The 24,158-nt window shown below is 48.1% G+C and overlaps 1 protein-coding gene across 1 annotated transcript; it reads right to left on the bottom strand.

The window, feature by feature from the left end:
- Nucleotides 1-1,263: 1,263 nt before the first annotated feature.
- CFAP97D2 (CFAP97 domain containing 2) lies at nt 1,264-23,773 on the bottom strand. Its single transcript, XM_035295027.3, has 4 exons — nt 23,632-23,773; nt 14,483-14,563; nt 11,869-11,987; nt 1,264-2,186 (listed from the first exon to the last, which is right to left on the bottom strand). Exons 1-4 carry the CDS (start codon nt 23,719-23,721, stop codon nt 2,096-2,098), a joined length of 381 nt encoding a protein of 126 aa, XP_035150918.1. The 5' UTR covers nt 23,722-23,773; the 3' UTR covers nt 1,264-2,095.
- Nucleotides 23,774-24,158: the final 385 nt, after the last annotated feature.

The following is a 24,158-nucleotide window of genomic DNA, read 5'->3' as shown; positions in this document are numbered from 1 at the left end:
GGGAGGACAAGCACCTGGGAGCCCGTGGGAGCTATGAGGGAGTTTGGCAGGGGCTGGATTTTGGAGGGTCCTATCAGTGCACGGAGTCCTGTGCATGTGCAAGACATCGGGGAGCCTCTAAATGCTTCACACCAGGCTCTGCAGGCCCTTGAGAAAGACCCTGCGGACAGGCTGGGGTGGGACTGGGGGGCATCAGGTGGAAGGGAGGGGCATCGAGGCAAGCCCACTGCAGTGGTGAGATAGGAGCATGAAGACCTGTTCAGGAGGCTGCGTGATGGAGAGGGAGCTGTGGGAGCTGCGGAAGTGCCTAGGGCAGGGGGGTGTCCCTGGCTGTGGAGCACAGAGGAGCAGGAAGTCAAGAACCTGCCAGTGTTAGGGCTGAGTCTGCTGAACTGGGGAGATACGTGGAAGCAGAGAATAATGGTGGACGACCGGTGGCTTCCTCCTGGATGGCCTCACCATCACCCTCCAGACCTTGTGCACTTCCTCTGTGACAGGCCCTATCCTGTGTATATTTGGTTTTGTTGGTGACAGATTTCATCTATCGTTTTGGAAAACCGTAGCCCCTCACGTGCTGTGAGATGCGTCTCCAACTCAGAGCCATTAAAGAGTGTGTGTCTCAGTGAAATGGAGTGATCTGAGAGGGGGGCACTGTTGGCGGCTTGATGGAGACTGAAGCCATCCAAGTGGCGGGGCTGGAGCTGGGCTGGGCTGGGCTGGGCTGGAACGTTTGGGTGGAACTCAGGAGTGAGGCTGGTGTTCAGGAGTGACAACAGGGCTGAAGACTTGGATCTGAGATCCTTTCTGCTGCATGGAAGTGGCGCTGGGGCAACGTTGTCCAGGAAGGACAGACAGGCAGGGAGGCAGCCAAAGGCTGAGCCACAGGAGCAGAGGAACACAGGGCAGAAGGAAACACTTGAGGGAGGCAGGAAGTGCAAGAGAAAGTCAGGAGTGAATTACGACCAGGAGGGGCATGGACGCTTAGGTTAAAAGCTGCAGAAAAGTGAAGGGTTAGGCCGGATCAAAGTAAACTGACATTTTATGAGGGCCAAATACAGTGGAAAACCAGCAAAGTCACTCAACATAAAAAGAGGAGGACGGAGGAGTCCCTGTGAAATCAGTGCATAAAAATGTTCCCTTCAGCATCACTGATAATAGTGAAAATTCTGAATGAGTTTTTAATAAGTGATTAGGAAAGTGATGAACCCACTGAAGTGATGCTCAGAAGTTTCAGTGAGATGCAAAATGTCTTAAGCCAGGATATGAGATTATATACCAAGTACAATTTTAATTATGCTTAATACATATCTATGTGCACAAAATATCACTACAAGGGAACGCAGAGAATATACAAAAAGTATTCTCTCTGGGTGATGAAATTACAGGCAACTTACATTTCTTCTCTGTATCCATAAATATGTATTATGTTACGATCAATAATAATAAAAACATTACTTTTTAAACTTTAGAAGGAAACAATTCAATAAATTGAGCAACTGGGAAGTCACTGGTGGCCTCATTTGATTGTTCAGTCATTCGACAAATATTGACTGGGTACCTACTGCGTGCCCAGCACCGGTCTGGTGGACAAAAGGGACAAAGTCCCTGGAGTCATGAGGCTTGCGTTTCAGTGGGAGACACACAGTAAACAGGTCAACACACACGTAAGTGACGGCGGATGACAGCTGCGGTGTCCGAGCTAAACGGGAGACAGCAGTGGAGCCAGAAGGAGTGGGGCGGCGCCACACCGGAGGGCATCGGGCCTTCCTCTAGACGTGACATTTAGGTTGAGGCTGAAATCTGAATACGAGCTAGGCCTATGGGAACATTCTAGATTCCTTCTCACACACCAGGAAGGGCCCCTGAGACATGGAGGAGAAAGGTGTTGTGCTCGAGGCCTCATCTTAACTGACAGCTTTGCTGTGATTCCAGGCAGAGCTGTTGACTTTATTATCTGATCTTCTATGAGACCAGCTACTCGGATTACTGTGCGAATCAGTGTCATCCGGTTCACTCTTCTCTTTCTTTTTCTGTGTCTAACTGATGATTTCGGCTACGTGAGGTTTCACAGGAGCGAGTTTCACAGGAGCGAGTTTCACAGGAGCGAGTCAGCACGGGTTGGATGCGGACAGAGGGAAGGTGCCCAGTGGCACCGGCCGGCTGCTCCTGTTTCCCTGCAGCTCCTCCTGAGGACAAAGGAAGTGTTTCTGTATTATCCATTATTCGGGAATTACCCCTGCTTGCTTCCTTCTCTTTTGTTTCCATGACTAATTGGCAGCTGGCCTCATTTGTCTTCCTTCCTCCCTGAATTTTCATTGACCCAAATTCTACCTCCAGGCTTTAAAAAATCTTCTATATCAAGAAAACCAAATGGGTCCTATTTATTTCCCTGAAGGATGAGGCTGCCCTTGGTTGTGGACCTGCTTATTCACACTGGAGGTGGCAGGGGGAACGCGCTTCTTGTGGCTTCTGGCCTCCCAAAGGGGGGGGTTCTTGTCCAGGCGTCTGTATAGAAAACTGGACACATGGCAAGGCTCCCAGAGTCGTCCCAGCCAGAACCAAATCCCAGAGACACGACACACAGTCTGGAAAACCGTGGGCAGAATTCAGGCAGCCATGAACCCGGATAGGAAAGTAACAGTGTCATATTTTCATCAGTTTTGGCCGTAATTCCGCATTTCCTTCATTATACTTGGAGGCAACAAACACGCTCACCTGTGACTCTATCACCAAGAGAAACTTCGGACATGGACGTTACAGCTGCTGTTTATTTTTTCAGACATTATTCACGCTTATCGCTTGGGTAAATTTTGGTGGCTGTCGGGCCTGCTGCAAGGTCTTGTTATTTAACGTGGTAATAAATAAGCACTTGGATTATTTTGTTATAGTTAAAAAATTACTTTGATAATGTGCTTCAGGCTGGGCGCGGTGGGTCACACCTGTAATCCCAGCACTTTGGGAGGCCGAGGTGGGCAGATCACCAGAGGTGAGGAGTTCAAGACCAGCCTGACCAATATGGTGAAACCCCGTCTCCACTAAAAATACAAAAATTAGGCGGGCGTGGTGGGTGCCTTAATCCCAGCTGCTCGGGAGGCTGAGGCAGGAGAACTGCTTGGGCCCAGGAGGCAGTGGTTGCAGTGAGCCGAAAAAGCACCACTGCACTCCAACCTAGGCAATAGGAGTGAAACTCTACCTCAAAAAAAAAAAAAAAAAGAAAAGATAATGTGCTTCACTATAATTGATTGCCTGTGAAACTGTGTGGATTTTATTCTACTCATTTAAACACACTGCTTTCAGGAGTGTATGACGTCATCATTCTTCCCAGGCAGGTCGTGGAGCTCGATAGAAAACATCCATATTTGAAATACAAAGACACCAATAGCAACAACACTATTGCTGACCTTAACTGAGTTCTGAGCGCGAAGCCTTTGCCTGTCTTAGCTCATTTCATTCTCAGGACAAGCCTACAAGAAGGGCACAAGAGTTCCTATTTCATACGTGGGAACCAAGGAGCAGAGAACCTGGCAATTTGTCCAAGGTCACACAGCTGGAAGTCTAAAGCTGGGAGAGACTGCGGAGTGAGCCGGGGTCCCACCTGGCTCACACATCTTACCAGCTCTGTGAAATGCTGAGCTGCCCAGCGACCCAAGGAGATGCATTTGTTGCAGACTTTTTATTTTCCGATTCAGCTTCTCCTTGCTTTCTGGCTGAGTCCTCTCCCAGAGGAATAGTGTGGGACATTATTCTGGACCTGAGCTGCAGTGCCAAAATGGGGTGAAAAGCCACCACATAGCCTCTCGAGGGAAAAAATGGTGGTGGTGACAAAGTCTAGTTAGCTACAGAAGAACATTTCCAAGCACAGAACGATGGACTAATCAGTTTTCCCTATAAGGCAGAGGTCCCCAATCCCCAGGCCACAGACCCACACCAGTCTGTGGCCTGTTAGGAAGCAGGCCACACAGCAGGAGATGAGCGGGCCAGGGAGGAAGCTTCATCTCTGTTCGCAGCCACCCGCCATGGCTGGCGTTACGGCCTGAGCTCTGCCTCCCGTCAGATGAGCAGCACATTAGATTCTCATAGGAGCGCGAGCCCTGCTGTGACCCTCACGTTTGAGAGATCGAGGCTGCACGCTTGTGAGGATCTGATGCCTGATGGTCTGTCACCGTCTCCGCCATCCCTAGATGGGACCATCTAGTTGCAGGAAGACAAACTCAGGGCTCCCACTGACTCTGCATGATGCTGAGTTGTAGTCACCTCATTCTCTATTACAACATAATCACAATAGAAACAAAGTGTGCCATAAACATAACACGTGAATAATCCCCAAACCATCTGCCTCCCTGGCTGACCCTGTCTGTGGAAAACTGTCTTCCACAAAACTGGTCCCTGGTGGCAAAAATGTTGGGGGCTGCCACTACAAGGTGTAGAGGGAAAAGTTCTTAATTCAGGTACCACGTATAAATGGCAATCAGCACTACCAAGCAGAATGAAACTAGCTCTGTTATTCCCACAGGCACCCCAGCCATCCATAACCCTTAAGTCTGTGAAAGGAAAATAAAATCTGGGGACCCCAAACTCACTATACCAAAGGGAAAGGTGGGCTCAGGAATGGAGTCCCGTGCCACAAACTGCCTTCCTTTTGTTCATGACCAGGCAGCGGCAGAGACAGAAAGCCACGATCTCTGCAGGTGCCTCCCTCGCAAACTGTTCAGGACATTCAGGATACAGCCCCTCTCCCCAATAAACTACCACAAAACAGAGTTCTGGTGAATCTCAGTCTAACAATGTGAATTGCCAGCTTACCTTCACAGGCAGGGGAGAAAGACAGGATGGGCACCGTCCCTCCACCCACCCAAGGGAAATTCATATTTGACTTCTTTATCTTGCTTTACACACAGCTTCACGGAGCACGAGGAGTGGGTAACTGACTGTTCTTCCACCCGCTCCTTTCCCACTTAAATGTGGATCAGGTAAGCGCTAGTCAAGCCTCAGGAGAATGGGCCCTCCCCCGCTGTCCACTCGTCTCTTGTTTATTTTTCCTCCTTCTGCTGCCTGGCCTTTCCCCTTCAAATACAAAAATCCTCAAAACCCTCTTTTGAAAAAGCACAGATCTTACTGTGACTTGTGTCTCTGTATCCCAGTAGCGTCCTCAGTGGTGGCAAAATAAACCTCTAGGCTGCTTGAGACCTGTCTAGACACTTACTGGTTTATGAACCCGGAGGACCCCCGTGTACCCAACGTGGCGCTGCCCTTCACCAGCAGAGGGGGCAGCTGGGGCTCAGGCTAAGCTCATGCCTTGCCCATGCCGGGCAGACCGGAGACACTGCTGCCACACTGCAGTGGCACTTGGCAGTGGATGCCAGGGCCATACCTTCTCTTTATCTTTTATCCCCTTGGGGATCGCACTGGGTCTGGGACGGTTCCCTTTGTGCTGGCATTTGAATGCCCGTCCCTTTAAGGCAAGAACTCCTCCCTGATCCCACACACGAGCATCCACACACATCCTGCTGACCAGAGAAGGCCAGAATCCAGTGACCCTCGTCCCTTGCCATTTGCATTAGGTTTGGTGAATGGGCTGTGGGCCTTAGAAGGTCCCAGAAGCAGTGAGACTCTTCCTGGAGATACAGGTCACTGTATACCACACAAGTCACTCATTTACCATGTGCAGCTCAGTGGGTAGACGCCCACAGTCATCAGCACAGTCAGTTGAGAAGGTTTTCGTCTCTTCCTTCAGGAGCCCTGGGCCCTTTAATTATCACTTTGCTACCTGCCCCTCACACCGTCGCCTTATGCAACCACTGATCTACTTCCTTTCTCTATAGATTTGCTCTGAACATTTCATATAAATGGAATCATCTAATATGTGGTCTTTTGTGACTGTCTTCTTTCACTTAGCATGTTTCTGAGGTTCATCCATGCTGTATAAAGTCAATACTTTATTCCATTCCATAGCTGGGCAATATTCCATCATATGGCTAGGGTTTGGGTTTAAAGTCTCTGCTGTATGGTTCTGAGAAGAAACATTTATTCAAAAAAAGCTACTGGCCAGGTGCGATGGCTCATGTCTGTAATCCCAGAACTTTGGGAGGCCAAGGTGGACAGGTTACCTGAGGTCAGGAGTTCGAGACCTGCCTGGCCAACGTGACAAAACCCCGGCCCTACTGAAAATACAAAAATTAGCTGGGTGTGGTGGCATGCACCTGTAACCCCAGCTACTCAGGAGGCTGAGGCAGGAGAATCACTTGAACCCGGGAGGTGGAGGTTGCAGTGTGTCTAAATCGCACCATCCATGCACTCCAGCCTGGGCAACAAAGTGAGACTTTGTCTCAAAAAAAAAAAAAAAAGAAAGAAAGAAAAGCCATTGTAATTTGGCATTTGAATTGAAACCTGCTCATTCTCTGCTGCTCCTAGCTCAGCAATGTGGGCTGCACTACAGAGGCTGCAGCCAAGTGCACAGGCTCCACTCCCTACAGCTTCTAGTTAAAGGGCCTTCTTCCCGCCAGAGGCAGGGCCTCAGCTTTTCTCATCTTGTCCTCAGGTGCATGTTGCCGAGACTAAGTCCCAGGTGAGTGTGGCCCTGAGCTGGAGGTGCCCTTGTTCTGCCCGGCCCCTGTTTATGGAATGGTGGATGGGCCTGGAGCCCTGGGAACGGTGCTCCTAAGAACACAGGAGCCCAGACCCCCTTGTTCTGGTTCATAGTCATTGAATCCATGATGGGAGAGGCAAGCCAAGAAGACCTGTGTGTCCCCCCAATACACACACAATGAAGCAAAGAGCCTGGGGTGTCACTCAGGGAGAGGATTGCCATTGTCTCCACTCCCAGCTCTTCCCAAAGGGACTGTTTCATTTGCAACAGAATTTAGAGAAGTTCAAGCCTCTCTGAACATGAAAATAAAGACATCCAAATTGGGAAAGAGGACGCAAACTAGTTCTATGCACAGATGATATGATCTTGCATTTAGAAAATCTTAAGGAATTCACTAAAAAGCTCTAGAACTAATCCACAAGTTTACAAAGGTTGCCTAATACAAGATCAATACACGAAAATAAATTGTATATGTTTTTGTGTAGACATGTTTTCATTTATCTTGGTTATATACTCGGAAGTGAAATCGTTGGGTTATATGGTAAATATGTTTAATCATTTGAGGAACTGCTAGACTGTTTTCCAAAGTGGCTGCCCCATATTACATTCCTCCCAGCCCTGGAGGGTTCCGAGCTCCCCACATCGTCACCAACACTCCGTATGATCTGTCTTTTTGATTCCAGTCAATCTGATCCGTGTGAAGGGCTATCATGCCGTGGTTTTGATTTGGGTTTCCTTGATGATTAATGACGCTAAGTGTTTTTTCATGTACTTACTAATCATCTGTATGTCTTCCTTGGAGAAGTGTCTGTTCAGATCTTGTTGCCTATCTTTTAATGGGTAATTGTCTTTTTATCATTGAGCTGTAAGAGCTTTTCACATATTCTAGGTGTAAGTCCCTTATTGTATCTGATTTGCAAGTATTTTCTCCCATTCTGTGGGTTTTTAACTGTCTTGACAGTGTCCTGTGATGCACAACAGCTGTGGATTTTTGTTAAGTCTAGTTGATGTATTTTCTTGTCATTCCTGCTTTCGGTGCCACATCTAAGAATCCACATCTGAAGTCGCAATGATCCTCCACTGGTTTCTTCTGAGAGTTTATGGTTTTAGTTCTTACATTTAGGCCTCTCACCCAGTTTTGATTCATTCTTGTGTATGGCGTGAGGTGAGAGTCCAACTTCATTCTTTTGCATGAGAAGAGAGAGTTGTCTCAGCAGCATTTATGGAAAGACTGTTCTTTCCTCATTGAGTGGTCTTGGCCCCTTTGTTGAAAATACATTGATTATAGACACACGGACTTATTTCTGGACCCCCGTTGACTTCCATGTCTATCTTTATGCGAGTGTAAGACTATCTCGATTACTACAGCTCTGTAGTAAGTTTGAAATAGGTGTGGAGTCCTAATTAGGAAAGGGGAGTCAGGCTGGTGGGACCAGGGGAAAGCAGAGATAAAGCAGGTAAGTGACAAGTCGGCCTTTCCTCAAGTCTAGGACACACAGCCCTCCCAGCAAACAGCTCACAAGTTCCTGTGCAGAGCCATCACCAGGCACCACAGTTAGCTCACGGCAGCCTCGGCGTTATGGTGCCACACAAACCCTCTTCTGATAAATGCCACCTGTAAAATCTCTGGCAAGCCTTGGCCTTCGCACAGCCAGCCTCTCTGCTCAGGACTGCCTGTTGCCTCCTCGAAACGTATTTTCCTTCTTTCTCTCATAAACCTGCCTTTCTTTACCTACAACTGTCTTGGAAAGTTCATTACCCCCATGCTGCTGGCTGAGACAGCCATTGCTCTCCAGTGGCCACAGGGACATGTGAGTCCTACTACTTTGATCTTCTGTTTCAGGATTGTTTTGTCTAATTTGTGCCGGCTTCTACGTAGAAGTTGGCTGCGGTTCTAATTGGGATTGTATTGAATTTGTAGATTGGGTTTGTGACAGTCAAATGCCCAGAATCTCTGCCCCGTCCCACAAGTGTTTACACCAGATGCTTTTGTGCAGATGAGGGAGCCCGCACGGAACCTTGTCTGAGCCACATGCGCTCTGGGGAAATGGGGTGGAGCCCCAGGCAGGGGAGGAACCTGACCTCTTCGGTTTCTGTATGGTGGCTTGGGATTTGACTTGTGAGGTGGGAGCTTGTTGGCAGGACTCCATCTTGCTTTGTTGAGTTTTTTTTTTTTTTTCCTTTGTTGCCCAACAACGTCCTGCTCTACTCACCCTTCAGTGTGTTCACGTGCCTAGATTTTCCTGGTCATATGACGAGAACCCAGTTTTAGGTGAACTAAGAAGCAAAATTCTACAATAGTTTGTATATTGCCGTCTTGACAGCAAGGCTTCTGAATCCACAAACCCGGGATATTTTTCCATGTATTTAGCTCTTCACTTGTTTCGGATGACGTTTTGTGTTTTGGGAGTACAAATTTTGTACTTCCTCTGTTATTCCTAAGTACCCATTCTTTGGATGCTTTTGCGAATGGAATTTTCTTGGGTTTCATCTTCAGATTGTTCACAGCAAGTATGTAAACATACAATTGATTTTTGTGTATTGACCTTGTATTCTGCAACCGTGTTGAACTTGTGGATTGATTCTAGAGCTTTTTAGTGAATTCCTTAAGATTTTCTATATGCAAGATCATGTCATCTGTGACTAGAAACACCTTGCTTCTTCCTTCCCAATTTGGATTCTCATTTTCACGTCCATTGAGCCTTGCACTTTTCTAAATTCTGTTGCAAATGAAACCATCCCTCGGGGAAGAGAATGGGAGCTGTTATGAGGGTCTGCTTCTTCCTCTGGGCAAAGTCTCAGAGCCCTGGAGCTCGTATGGGGACAGTGGCAGTCTTCTCTCTGAGTGACACCCGAGGCTCTGTGCGCCACTGTGTGTGTGTTGGAGGGACACACAGGTCTTAGCTTGCTTCTCCCAGCATGGAATCAATGCCTGTGAACCAGACCCAGGGGATCGGGGGTCCTGGGTTCTTAGGAGCACCATTCCCAAGGCTGCAGGCTGAGTATCCATTCCACAAACAGGGGCTGAGCAGAACAAGAGCATCTCCAGCTTGGGGCCACACTCACCTGGGATTTAGTCTCAGCAACAGGCAGCTGCAGACAAGGTAAGACAAGCAAGGCCCTGCCCCTTCCAGGAAGAAGGCCCTTTGACTAGGAGCTGTGGGGAGCGGAACTTGTGTGCTTGGCTGCAGCTTCTGGAGTGTATCTGCATTGCTGAGCTGGGAGCAGTGGGGAGAGAGCAGGTTTTAGCTCAAATACCAGGGACATTTGCTGTTCTTGCCAAATTACAAAGTAGCTTTTCTTGAATAAATGTCTCTTCTTAGGAACATATAGCAGAGATTTTAAAGGATTGGTTTTTAATCCTTTACAAAAGTTTCGCTGGAAAGTGGGTTGAGGGAGCTCCTCGTGCGGTCATTCTGGGGGTCTCTCACCTGGCTTCCTTTGGAAATCCTTTGTCGTTGAGCTTTCAGTCTCGGGCAGAGGAATTTAGCTCCAATTTTTCATTTCACGGAGACTCTCATTGCAGCCTTACTTGTGATAGCCCCAAACTGGAGCCACCCAAATGCTCGTCAATAGTGAATGGATAAAAACGTTGTGATAGATCATGACTCAGTGACATTGTGCTAAGGGAAAGGCAGACAAAATGCAGACACTTGATGAACCTATGCACATCAAATCCAGAAAGTGCAATGGCGCTCACAGGGAACCTTTGACAGGCGGAGGGTGGGAGCTGGAGGACTGACAGGGAAACCTGAGGAGGGGAGTGATGGGGTGCTGGTGTCATGGATGTATCGTATGACAAACCTATTACACGCACTGTGAATACGTGTCTACTGTATGCCAACCACATCTCAATACAGACATGAAAACTGAAACCAGGAGTGAAAGTCCCGTGTGGGCTCTATAGTTTGTCTCATCATGTTGACTTTTGCTACTGGCTGGCCAGCTAGCTAGACATATTTATTCCATTCAATCAACTGGTCTGCAGTGCTCCAGAAGCAGCCGAGGCTCCCCTGAAAATGGACTGTTTCTCTCCAGCATTGTGCATTAACTTGGCAAGTGTCCTTTGTTAAAGAATGGAGTCAACTGAGACACGAAACAGCCACTTATCAAGCACCAAACTGATGCATTCTTGACAAAAACGATTGACTTTCCTTTGGCTTCCGCTGAAGCCCTAGGAGCCTTCGGTGAACCATCTCTGAGGCAGCTTTGCTCTGGTTGGGCCTTTGAAGGAACCCAGCATGCAGGACCACGCAGGGCCTGCCTGAGCTCGGAGCAGCGCCTTCCCAGTGGTGCACCTTGTGGGGCCTGCAGCCTTCCTATATCACACCCCTCAAGGTACCTGAGGATCCATTATATTTTAATTTATTATAAAGTCTGAAGCCACTATAAGCTTCTTGGGGACAGGTACAGGCCAAAGATCTTAAAAGGCTCAAGCACTTCTGGAGCAAAAAATCCCTTCATTAGAATGAAGTATCACAATCATGATCAAAATCTTGCACTTACAGGGAAAGGGCCATGGTGTAACTCTGAGGTGATTCTAGGATGCGTAAAATGCAGGACAGAGGTTACTGACCTTAGACCAGAGGGGCTTTTAGGACTCGCAGTCGAGCAATTATAAGGTGGTTTTAAGGGTATGAAATCCTGCTGGTCTTCATCTTTATAAGGGCAGAACTCCACCTCTGGGTAAAAAGTGAGGCCGTGAAAGCAGTACCAGCATCCCAGGCTGGACCCACATGGCTACATGACCTTCAGTGTGTTTTCCAGAAAGATGCTGGACATACTGGTCTGCTGACAGAAAACCAAAACCTTTGTTGCTTTTGAAAACCGACACCTTTGAGAACTGCGTGATCAGGGCTCGGGCACAGCCTGCATTCCCTGCCACCGAGCGGCAGCCTCGGCCAAGTGGTTGCCTCCCAGTGCCTCTGTTTCCCCCTCTCCTGTGAGAGACGCAAGAGACTGCCACACAGGGCCGTGTGAGGGTGTGGAGTCAGGTGTGTTAGCAGGTTCAGAGGAGTGCCTGGCACATGGCAGCTCACGGCTGCTAGCTATAATTTTGGGTCCCCCTTTAGTTGCAGGTTGCAGAAGCAGTCTAGGAGTCTCAAGTAAAACGTAGCATCGCAAACCGCCGAGGAAAAGGGCATTCCTCGGAGGTGTGGCTCTTTTCAGGAGAGGACAGAAACGCCTCAACTCCGACCCACGGGCAGCTCTTCTGCTCCTCCCCAACCCCCTCCTGGCACTGCAGTGTGGAGCCCGTGGGATGGCAGGAGCCCCTCCCTTACCTCCTGTGTGTGGAGTTGTTTTTGCTGCCAGCCTGTCTCCTGGTCCTCATGACAGAGGCCACCTTCTCCAGAAGCAGGAGGTTGTCCCTCTGGATGATGGAGAGCCGTTCCTCCTCCAGCTGCAGACAGAGAGGGGGCTGGCGAGCATCTACACTGATGGCGAGGCCCCTCCTCATGCCACATTCCTGTGACTTGAGTACCCTGGAAGTCTTATGCTGCCTCGTCTCATATCGGCGAGTGTGCTGTTGTGTCTCAGCGGGGACGGTGCCCACCAGGACACACTGTCAAACTTCAGCGGGGACCATACACACAGGGACACGCTGTGACACCTCAGCAGGGACCGTACACACAGGGACATACTGTGACACCTCAGCGGGGACCGTACACACAGGACACACTGTGACACCTCAGCGGGGACCGTACACACAGGGACATACTGTCACACCTCAGCGGGGACCGTACACACAGGACACACTGTCACACCTCAGTGGGGACCGTACACACAGGACACACTGTCACACCTCAGCGGGGACCGTACACACAGGGACACACTGTGACACCTCAGCGGGGACCGTACACACAGGACACACTGTCATACCTCAGCGGGGACCATACACACAGGGACACACTGTGACACCTCAGCGGGGACCGTACACACAGGACACGCTGTCATACCTCAGCGGGGACCATACACACAGGGACACACTGTGACACCTCAGCAGGGACCGTACACACAGGACACGCTGTGACACCTCAGCGGGGACCGTACGGACATACTGTCACACCTCAGCAGGGACCATACACACAGGGACATACTGTCACACCTCAGCAGGGACCGTACACACAGGGACATACTGTCACACCTCAGCAGGGACCGTACACACAGGGACACACTTAATAAAGATAGAGCTATTTTATTCCATTATAAGAAGAGAATATTTGAGCCCAGAGGAAAAGAATCTGCCTCTTGGTTTAGGCATCTAAGGGGTCGATCTGCAGATAAGCTCAAGACTGGTTACTGGGCTTCTGTTCAGCTCATTTACAACACTGTTGCTTAACAGGCACATAGAAAGCCCACAGCATTTTGTCCTGGAGGCATTACTTTGAGATAACCACGCAGTTCTCACTCATCAAATGACCTAAACTGCAAGAGAGAAACAATGCCTGTAATCCCAGCACTTTAGGAGGGAGAGGCAGGCAGATCTCCTGAGGTCAGGAGTTCGAAACCAGCCTGACAAATGTGGCGAAACTCTGTCTCTACTAAAAATACAAAAACTAGCCAGGCGTAGTGTTGAGCGCGCCTGGAATTCCAGCTACTCGGAGGCCGAGGCAGGAGAATCACTTGAACCTGGGAGCTGAGGCTGCAGTGAGCTGAGATTGTGTCATTGCACTCTAGCCTGGGCGACAGAGTGAGATTCTGTCTCAAAAACAAACAAGACATCCAGCATTCTGAGGTGGTTAAGAAATGGTTTACTGTGAAGAAATGACGTTATCTGGAACAGCACTGAATAGTTGTTACCGTGAATCCACTCCCCTTCCCCCTAAGACATGATGTGTTACATAAACCACAAATAAAATTCTAAACGCCTCCACAACCCCCAGCCAGCTAAACGGACCCCTCCCCTTGGCCAAGGGCATTCCTAAGTTACCCCGACAAACTGTTCGGGCCGTGACGGGAAGTGGGGTTGGACATGCCTCATTACGCCCTCCTTCCGATGGAATTCAGGCACAGGTGACCAGCATTACGGTTAAAGCGAGACCTTAAGACTGACGAGACTCTCTGCAGCACTAAGATACCAACGTGATAGGTAGCAGGCCTTAAAAGCATTATAAGTATTTTATCCCCCCAAATATTTTTTGACTTGTTTTGAAATGGCCCTGCAAAGCTGTCTCTTGTGAAAAATCTACATTCTGTAGAGAATCTCCTTCCCTTTCCAGGTCTTCATGATCCAGGAGGGAATTTACTAAGAGTCTGGCACCTTCTAAAGTCTGACGAGAAACATTTACAATTTATTTCCCCTGAAGCCTGCTACCCGGAGGCTTTGTCTGCAGGATAAGAACCTCGATCTCTGCAACCCCCTGTCTTAACCCAGACACTCCCTTCTATTGATTCAGGGTCTTTAAATTCTTTCAACCAACTGGCAGTCAGGAGATCTTTGAATCCACCTATGACCTGGAAGTACCCCTGCCCCCACTCCAAGCTGTCCTGCCTTTCTGGACCAAACCAATGCACACCTTACACGTATTGATGGATGTGTCAAGTCTCTGAAATGCACAAAACCGAGCTGTATCTTGAACACCCTGATAGCATGTTCTCAAGGACTTCCTGGGGACGTGCCACGGGCATGTCCGTAGAGTTGGTGACTGTCCAAATTGATCAAGCCCTGTGTCACATACTTCTTGGTGTTCCATCAGCATGGCGACGGGGGAAGATTTCTGCTGTAATTTCCAAATAGCCTCCTCAGGGACAGCTGGGGCTACTTCATCACCTACACTGCATTTTACCTTTAGTGAGTTTATTCCTAACGAAACCTGCCTTTTCTGTTTTCCTGGGCTTTTAAGCGGCATTTTCTAGTCAGCTATTATGTTAAGAAAGGTAGAAATGAAAGTGTACCTTCAGCCTCTTGAGTTTCAGCTGAAGGTGGCGGAACGTCAGCGGGGCGCAGGTATCCACCAGCGGCTGGGCGCTCTGGACCTGTGGCATGAGGAGGCAGCGTTACCTGTGCGCAGTGTTGCAGAGAGTGAGCTCAGACCGTGCAGCTCTGGGGCCTTTCATGGCACCAGAGATTCCACATCAGCCCATGGCATGAAGTTCTGAAAGAGGCTTGTGCTTAGATTCGGAATCTGGGTATCTCCTGGAGGGAGCCAGGCACCCTCAGAAGTGAGCCTCCATTTCCTTTTAAAAGAGATAATTAAGTGGGCGCAGGGTGGGAATTCATTAAATGCCAACCACCTGATGACATTTCTAGCCTGCACTCTTTGCCAAGAGGCCTTTTATACAGTGAGTTATGTCCCTGCAACCAGGCTCTCCACCAGTACTTCAGGATGAGCACCTTACGCATAAGTTTGTGTACAGCAATCTCTAAAGTTTCCAAGTGGGAAATTTACAAATAAGGGAAACATTTATATTTTAAAATGCAACAGGTTAAATGTGTGAGACCTCTATGCATCACTGCCTGCAATAAAAAGGAATTCCTGCACATTCTGGAATGTTTCTTTACAGATTGATAACCACGGAACCTGCTCATGGATAACCTGAAGGCGACAGCATTGGGAAACTCCCATTGGGAAACTCCACCCGAGCACGTGGAGAAGGATGGCCGGCCTGGGGACGGAACCCACGGGATGGCGGCCTGGGGACAGAACCCACGGGATGGCCGGCCTGGGGACGGAACCCATGGGCAGGGTAGTGACAGCATAGAGGATGGAGAAGATGCAAAGAGACGTCAGGAGGTGGAGAAAGGGCTGGATGGTGAGGTGTGCACAGAGCAACAGAGCACACTTAGGAACTGCAACTTGGCCCCCAAAGAAAAGGGAAGCATTGAGAACAGAGGCAGAGGAGTGATGTGGTCACATGGTCACTTTTTACAGCCTCCTCTGTCACTATGTGTGAACGCAGAGAAGCCTGAAAGAAGGTGGGGAGGCCAGTGCCAAGGCTCCTGTGGTCATCCAGGGAAGAGGCCCGGGCCTGCAGCATGCTCAGGGCTGTGGGGCCACTGGGTGGGGGACCTGGCAGGAGCCATGCCCAGGTGTGGTGTGCATGTGTGGGGGGCGTGAAGGGAGAGAAAGGAATGAAGAATGCCGTCCGCTTCCAGCTTTCATGTGTGGTGACACTAACAGTGTGTTCGTGGTGAGCGGGTTTGGGGTATGTACAGTGAATTCTGAGTTAAACATGTTTAATCTGAGATGCCTACACAGAGCTTTCTAGAAGCAAGTTCCTTCAAGCTCCAGATAAAGATTTGAGGTCCATGACTGTTATTAAAAACGCCACACTAGTTTGCCTGATGGCAGAACTTGTTGACCAAAGCTTTTGGAACCCCTCGATGTTATCTGATGTTGCTTCTTGTTTAATTTAAACGTTAAGTACAAGGGGGAAGGGAGGGCTTCCTTTCAGCAAAGTGTCAGTTGGTAAATGTAGAGGCAGTGGTGTGGTCGAAAAATCACCATTTTGGAATCATCATTGCAGAGAGTGGTTTCGGCAAAATCATCAGTGAACGTTTGCTCTTAGGGGGGATGAGTGCCCCCAGCACAGTGCTTACTAGTATAAAAAACAGAGACCCAGCCTCCCTTCCTCGTTTGACTGGGACTCACGTAAAAAGGCCCATATTGTCACTGTTCGGTAAGTCTCTTATGTCTACTGTATAATTTCCGTGTTTATCGCCCTACAATTTGCTATGAGAAATCCAGGTAATTGGTCCTGTAGAGTTTCAGAGTTTGGATTTTGCTGATCCCACGCCTGACATTTTCTGCGTATCGGCAGTTAGAAATTCAGGTTCGTTTTTTTCCCTTTTTAAACCATTGGTGATACAGTGACATTTTACTGGCAGGTACAAATTTCTGCTTGTCTCTACCTTGTGACGTTAGCAGCAGTGAATGATCCTTCATTCATTGCTTGATTACGGTTTGAAAAATGAAAATGTTCTAATTCCATCATTCGATCTACATTTATATGCTGAAATACTTCTATAATGAAAAGCTTTGCATTGGCAGGAAAATTACTAGGGTTTCTCTGTTTGCCAATTTTCAAAACAGTAAGTTGGTTCTTATTACCTTCCGAAGATGACTAGTGAGGTTTTTTATTTTAAAGACATTAGGAAGTATAATGTTAAAACATATTTGACATGTTTCAATCTATTGCATTGACTTTGGCAAGGCACCGTGGCTCACATCTGTAATCCCAGCACTTTGGGGGGCCAAGGCAGGTGGATCAACCTGAGGTCAGGAGTTCAAGACCAGCCTGGCCAACATGGTGAAACTTCATCTCTACAAAAATAAATTAGCTGGGCATGATGGCAGATGACTGTAATACCATCTACTTGGGAGGCTAACGTGGGAGAATCACTCAAACCCCGGAGGTGAGATCACACCATTGCACTCCAGCCTGGGCAACAGAGTGAGACTCTGTCTCAAGAATAAATAAATAACTTCCTTATTGGTGCTCAACTTGTCCATCTTTGTCCAGTGAGAACCTCCTCCAGTGGCTCCTGGGAGTTTTCCACACAACCTAGTAGACTCAACAGGCTCCTTGGCTTCTAGAGTGACAAGGTAATGCAGGCTTATTTTGCATATATCCTACCTCAACTTGGGATCAGCCATTTCTACCACTGTGCTCTGGCTCTCGTGGTGAGAAATGGCCTTTGAGTATTAGTCACTGTAATTAGGGGGCTGCTGCCGTTTCCAGCCCTTTGCAGTGGAGAGAGCCCATGGTCCTTCTGATTCCAGTTCCGGCCTGCATTCCTCTTTGCCTCATTGATCTTACTTCTGCATTTCATTCTTCCCAAGTGCAAATTCCCAATTCTTCATGACACCAACAGAATTACTCATTTGTTTTCTCCCAGTGTGAACACAGCAATCTGGGCTGGGCATGGTGCTCAGCCTGTAATCTTTGCACATAGGGAGGCTGAGTCAGGAGGATCGCTTCAGCCCAGGAGTTGGAGACCAGCCTGGGGAAAACAGTGAGACTTCAGTCTCTGCAAAAAATTTAAAAAAAAATTAACCAGTCATGGCGGCATATGCCTGTGGTTCCAACGACTTGGGAAGCTGAGGTGGGAGGATTGATTGAGCCTTGGAGATGGAGGCTGCAGTGAGCCATGGTCACTCCAGCCGGGGCCACGGAGTGAGACCTTAGCTCAAAAAAAAAGATTAGAAATAATACTGACATGCCACCACTACTGTGATTACTGAAAATAGCTTGATTTTCTGACATTGTTTTGTCATTAGAGGATCTCACGATGAATATCCACGACTCAGTTTCAACGGCAGCTGGAAGAGTTAGCTCCTCTCAGGTACGGCTGTGGCACCCATTACATCCGCACTTAGGCTCATTTTATTTCCAGTATTTAGAAACGCTTTTTAAATTTAATTTTGTTTTGTAGTATGTAAAACGTTACGTGGCACCAGAGCCAAGTGTGCCAAACAACTTCTTCCAAGACGTCTAAGTTCTATACGCTCATCTTCACCCTGTTCTGTTGACGATTCTTCTGGTTTTAGAGTTACTCTTTACATTCCTCAAAATATAAGAACATAGAATATGTGTTTATGTGCACACATATTTATTACACATATGTGTGCGTATGTGTTTATGTGTACATATATTTATTACATATATGTGCTTGTATATGTGTTTATGTGCACATGTATTTATTACATATATATGCTTGTATATGTGTTTATGTGCACATGTATTTATTACATATATGTGCTTGTGTGTTTATGTGCACATGTATTTATTACATATATGTGCTTGTGTATGTGTTTATGTGCACATGTATTTATTACATATATGTGCTTGTGTATGTGTTTATGTGTACATATATTTATTACACATATGTGATCCTGTATGTGTTTGTGTGTACATATATTTATTACATATATGTGATTGTGTACGTGTTTATGTGCACGTGTATTTATTACATATATGTGCTTTTGTATGTGTGTATGTGCACATGTATTTATTACACATGTGCTTGTATATATATATATATATATACATTTCATCCCCTTTTTTAGATAAACATTGTATATTTTACACATTTTTCTCCACCTCGCTTTTTCCATTAAACAGAACATCCTAGAAATAACGTTAGAGTAGTAGAGAGACATGTTTCTCATTCCTTTTTAAAGCATCATACTTTATTGTGTTAAAAGCACCTTAATTTATTTACCCAGCTCCCTGATGGACATATGGGTTGGTTCCCATTTTGCTATTACAAAAAATGCTGCAATTAAAATATTTTACAACACTGTTTTGTATCTTTGCCAGTGTATCTTTGAAATTGGGACTGAGCGTGAAAGGATAGATGCCCGTGTGACTGTATGAGATTGTGCTCACTTCTCCCGTAGGTCTGGGCTTTGCCCACCATCAGCATCGTATGGCCATGCCTCTTCCCACAGAACCCGGCCACGAACATTTTGTATTTTTGCCAATCTAATATTTGAGAACTGGTATTAGAGTGAGTTTGATTTGAATTTCTCTATAATACGGAAGCTGATAATCTTTTTATAAGTTAAGATCTATTTGTTGGCTGGGTGCAGTGGTTCATGCCTGTAACCCCAGCACTTTGGGAGGCTGAGGCAGGATGATTGCTTGAGCCCAGGATTTTGTCTTTATTTTTTTAAAGAGCTATTTACAATTTTTTCTCTGTGAACTTTTGTTGATACCACGTGCCCATTTTTACGTGGGATGGTTTGCATTTTTCTTCCTACTTTTAGAAGTTCCTTATATATAAGGATAAGAACCCTTTATGACACACATTTACATATAACCCTTACTTTCAGAAATCCATATATATATGAAGTACATACATCCATATATGCACTTCTGTATGTATATGTATGTTAAATATATGTATACATGTTTGTTTGTTTTTGTTTCCACTCAGCCTGTTTTCTGGGCCATGCAATATGTCTTCTTAATTTAGTCACATTTATCAAAAAATTCCCCTTGTTACTTGTGGGTTTTGAATTATGGCTAGTAAAATTTCCCCTAACCCCAAGTTATAGAATAATTTGCCTACCTTTTCTTCTAGTATGTGTGGAGTTAAATGAATTGAAAATTTGATTATAAAAAATGTATCTTTCTATAGAGTGTGTGTTGTACAGACTGAATTTTGTTCTGTCAAAGCTCATGTTCAAGCTCTAACCCCAATGTGACTGTATCTGCAGACAGGGTTGTCAGGAGGTAATTAGGTTAAACGAAGTCCTACGGAAGGAGCTCTAATCCCGCAGGACTGTGGCCTTATAGGAGAGGAGGGAGAGCACTACCTTTCTGCCACTGTGGACACAGAAAGGGCAGCCACCTTCGAGTAAGGAAGGGAGCCTCACCAGGAACCTCGTCCTGCCAGAGCCCACTGTGGATTTCACAGCCTCCAGAGCTGTGATAACATGAATTTCCATTGTTTAAGCCACTGAGGCTCATGTTGGTTATAGAAGCCTAGGCAGACTAAGATGGATTTTGGAACCAAGAAGTGGGCACTGCTGTAACAAATACCGAAACATGTGGAAGCAGCTTTGGAACTGGGCAATGGGTAGACAAGGAAAAGTTTTGAGGCGCATATGAGAAACATGAATGCTAAGGTGACTCTAGTGAGGGTTCAGAAAAAGAGAAGAACTTGGGAGAAAGCTTGTATCTTCCCAAGAAATACATAATAAATCATGAATGGAGAGTTGGTAAAAATATGCATCTTAAACTGCAGTTGGATGGCCCATATTCTCCCCATCATATCTCCATCCTCTGCTGGAATCTGGCTGAGTCCAGGGTTTTTATGGGCCTCAGGGCAGAGGAAGTGCATGCTGATTGGTCCATGGGTGGCTATAGGCAGGCCCAGGGAAAAGCACCACAAGTTGCCCCTCTGGATTGCAGGACTGGCAGCTGGGCCCCCAGGCTTCAGGCCCTTTCCAGATTGAAGGTCAGGCTTCACTAGGGACCTGCCCCTTCTTCACAGGAGCCCATCTGCCTCCTGTTGCTGTTCATGGCACCCAAGAGGCACTGCAGGCCAGCACCATGCTGTCCTCTGTGCCCCTCAGCCTCCCTCCTGCACTTGCCAGTGCCCAGAGTCTGGAGGGGCCAAGGTGGCAAGGGGCTGGCATGTCAGTTCTGCCCTAAGTGTGGGCACACCCAGGGCACGGGCTGTGACAGTACACAGCCATTCATTCCTTTTGCCCCTTTCGCCAGGTGAAGATGCAGCAGCAAGGCGCCATCTTGGAAGCAGAGAGTGACTTCATCAGACCAAACCTGCTGGTGCCTCAGCCCTGGGTTTCCCAGCCTTCTGAATTGTAAGAAGTGAATTCTGCTGTTTATAAATGACAATCTGTGTTATCTTGTTTTAGTAGCAGAAATGGACTAAGACAGATGTTTTAATTGATATATCCTGAAACTCAGGATTTTTTCCTCAGCAGTGCCTGTCTACTAACAAGCTCATCCAAGGAGAAGTCCAGGTGGCACAGGGAAGGGGAAAAAGGTGTTTCAGGAGGTGGCAGCCAGTGCAAGACTGGAGGTGACTTTGTGGGCACGGCCAGCCTGGCTGTAGGGGCAGGTGCACTGTGGAGTGGTGGGCAGGAGCCACTCAGACCCTGAGGGTGAAGGCTGGGCTGAGGACGAGACCCCTGTTCCAGGAGGGCAGTCATCAGGGGACTGGGGTGCATTGCTCTCCCACAGATCTTTTTTCTCCTTTTATTCTATCAAGGTCCTTTATAGTTTCAGAGATTCTCAGCCAAGCAATAAGAAACTAAGTTATTCAAAGCGCAGACTCTCTACTCTTATTTGGGAGAAGCTTTGTTTTCATGCAAGTTTTAGTGCCCGTTGGAGACCTGTGGGGTGTCAGAGGGGCCCTGCCATGGGGCTGCTTCCAGCCCCTGCTGCTCTGTACCCTTCTGGTCACTCAGTGGGGCCTGTAGCACCAGGGCTAATGAGCTAAATGAGCCCCACCGCTGTGGGACAGCCCTGCCAGCTGCCTGGACCTCCTTTCCCAGGCCTCATGCACTGCCCTTGCGCCCTCAGCACACTCCTGCCAGGACACCCGGGCGTCAGCAGCAGCTGTGCCTGCGTCCCCAGGAAGCAGTGCTTTCATTGCCCTGTTCTTCACTACACCCTCCTTCTGTTCATCTTCCTTGCTCAGCTCTGCCCAACGCCAGTTCCTTGACCATCTGTGACTTCCAGGTTCTCTCTTTCTGGACTGGTTCTCTGTCTTCACTTGGTCCTCAAGGTCAGACGCCCAGTACAACTTCATGCCAGAATTGGGTTCCCAGCCCACGCCCCTGCTGCTAGTCAGGGGCCCCACTGGGGTGTTCTGGTGACTCCATCCTCGGACCCAGTACCCATAGGTTTCTGATGCCACAGAACTGCTGAGCTAGCTCTTGCCCCCTGGGGCCTCATGGCTCCAGTCAACCTACCAAACTTCACTGTTCAACAATCATCTCTGCATTTCCCACCATGACGATCTCAACCTTCTTTACCTTACAGGATCTCAGGCACGGAGCCTGGTTACTCACTTAAGCTGCCAGACTGCTGACCAGCTACCTCACGCAGGAGCGATTCTAGTCCCCAGGATACAAAAGTGAACAGGAGAACACCCGTGGGGTTTCTACCCTGCAGTATCAGTTCAATCTGAAGAAGTAACGTGACTGATTCATGTGTGCTATTCCCATACCCAGTCCTTCCCATCTTTCCCCGCTGATGACGGTTTACTAAGTACTTACTGCACGCTCTACGTGCTGAGAACAACATGGCGGGCAGGACATGGCCAGCACCCTCACTGAGTGGGGAAAACAAACAACACAAAACATGAACCCTCCTGTCAGTCACGTGGCGACACGAGGTAGCAGGCCACAGAACCAGAAAGCGACAGGATGTGCTTCTCAGTGGAGGGGACAGAGGAGACTCCAGGAGGTGGTGTTGGACCCGGAGTCCCAGGAAGTGAGGTTGAGTTGGGAAAGAGCCAGGAAAAGTGCCGTGGGGACCTCACGGAGACAGCAGGTGCAGAGGCCTGTCACCAGGGGCGGCTGCCATGGTGGCTTGCAGTGCATGCGACCTGTGGCCCAGGACACACAAGTTCACTTCCAACCCCAGGAGGAAGAGAAATGCTTGACCTGCAGATCACTCCTTGGGGTTGTGACTTAAGATCATTACGGGGCAGTGTCCCGTTCCCAGAAACAGAAATCCAGACTTCTCCTTCTTAAGAGTATTTCCAGCCTGATCCACACACGCATGGAGACGTGATACATAGAACATTGTTCAGTCTGATGCCTCCACTGTGGTGCAGGCAGAAGATTGGGCAGCACCTAGGATCCGCACGGATGTCCTCAACAATCGTCTGCATTTGCACCAAATAAATGGAAACAATAACATATTTCCTAATGGGGCAAAGATTGGCTTTTAGTCCCCCCTGGAGTCCACTGTTTTGATAGAGAAAAGGATGCCAGGCGGGTGCGTTGGCTCAGGCCTGAAATCCCAGCGCTTTGGGAGGCTGAGGTGGGCAGATCACCTGAGGTAAGGAGTTCAAGACTAGCCTGACCAACATGGGAAAACCCCGTCTCCACTAAAAATACAAAAATTAGCAGGGCATGGTGGCATGTGCCTGTAATTCCAGCTACTGAGGAGACTGAGGCAGGAGAATCACTTGAACCTGGGAGGAAGAGGTTGCAGTGAGCTGAGATTGTGCCACTGCACTCCAGCCTGGGTGGCAGAGGGAGACTTCCTCTAAAAAAAAAAAGGGAAAGAAAGAAAGAAAAGAAAAGGATGCCTCTGGTGTTTTTGTCTTAAGACCCTTTCAAGTAACTTGGGAAAAATTAAGTACTTGATAAATATGTGCTGTGATTAGAAACAGGATGGCCCTAAAATGTGGTACATGAAAGCCTTCATCTATTTAATGAGACTTTAATTGTATGGCAACGTAGATGATGAATCTTGTTGGGAATGCCATTTCAGCCATTCTGTCTCCAAAAAGAAAATCACCTTCAGGTCTTCAAGGAAAGCATGGGCATTTTGTGGGCACTGCCTGGTGCCAGCCCGCTGAGCTGTCAGGGCTGGACTGGGGACTTTCCTACCTTCCTCCTGTGGTCCTCGTAGGCCTTCTCCCATGCACGCCACGAGTACTCACTGGCACAGGGAAAGGTCAGCTGGGGGGCTCTGTGCATCTCAGCAACAAAACCCTCTTGCTCCTTCCAGAGAGGAGTAGCTGGGGCCTGTGCAGCCTGGAGACGGCTTGTTTGCAGGCCCACGTGACAGTTGTCATGGCGTCCACGTAAGGGGGGAGCGGGGGAAGAAAGGGCGTTAGAAGGCAGCCTGGGGCGTTCTCAAACAACACGTTTGATAACAGCGAAGAATGGGACCTTCTGCTCCACTGGGGAGTTTTTCTCCGGAGATCTTGGATGGTTTAGTGTTGCCATTTTGATGCCCACTCCGCAGCTACAGAGGCAGGAGATAATCACGCCTAAGGTCCGAGAATTCTCCAGCGAACTCCCCCGCCCTCCCTTTCTTTGCTCCCTGCTGTCTTCCTCTCCCCGACCTCTCTCTTCTCCTCCGCTTTCGCCAACCTCTCCCCCGTCCAGTTCTTTCCTTTCTTAATTACTGC

This window comes from Callithrix jacchus, chromosome 1, assembly GCF_049354715.1.
Source record: "Callithrix jacchus isolate 240 chromosome 1, calJac240_pri, whole genome shotgun sequence".
Taxonomy (NCBI): Eukaryota; Metazoa; Chordata; class Mammalia; order Primates; family Cebidae; genus Callithrix; species Callithrix jacchus.
This window is presented reverse-complemented; position numbering and strand designations above follow the sequence as displayed.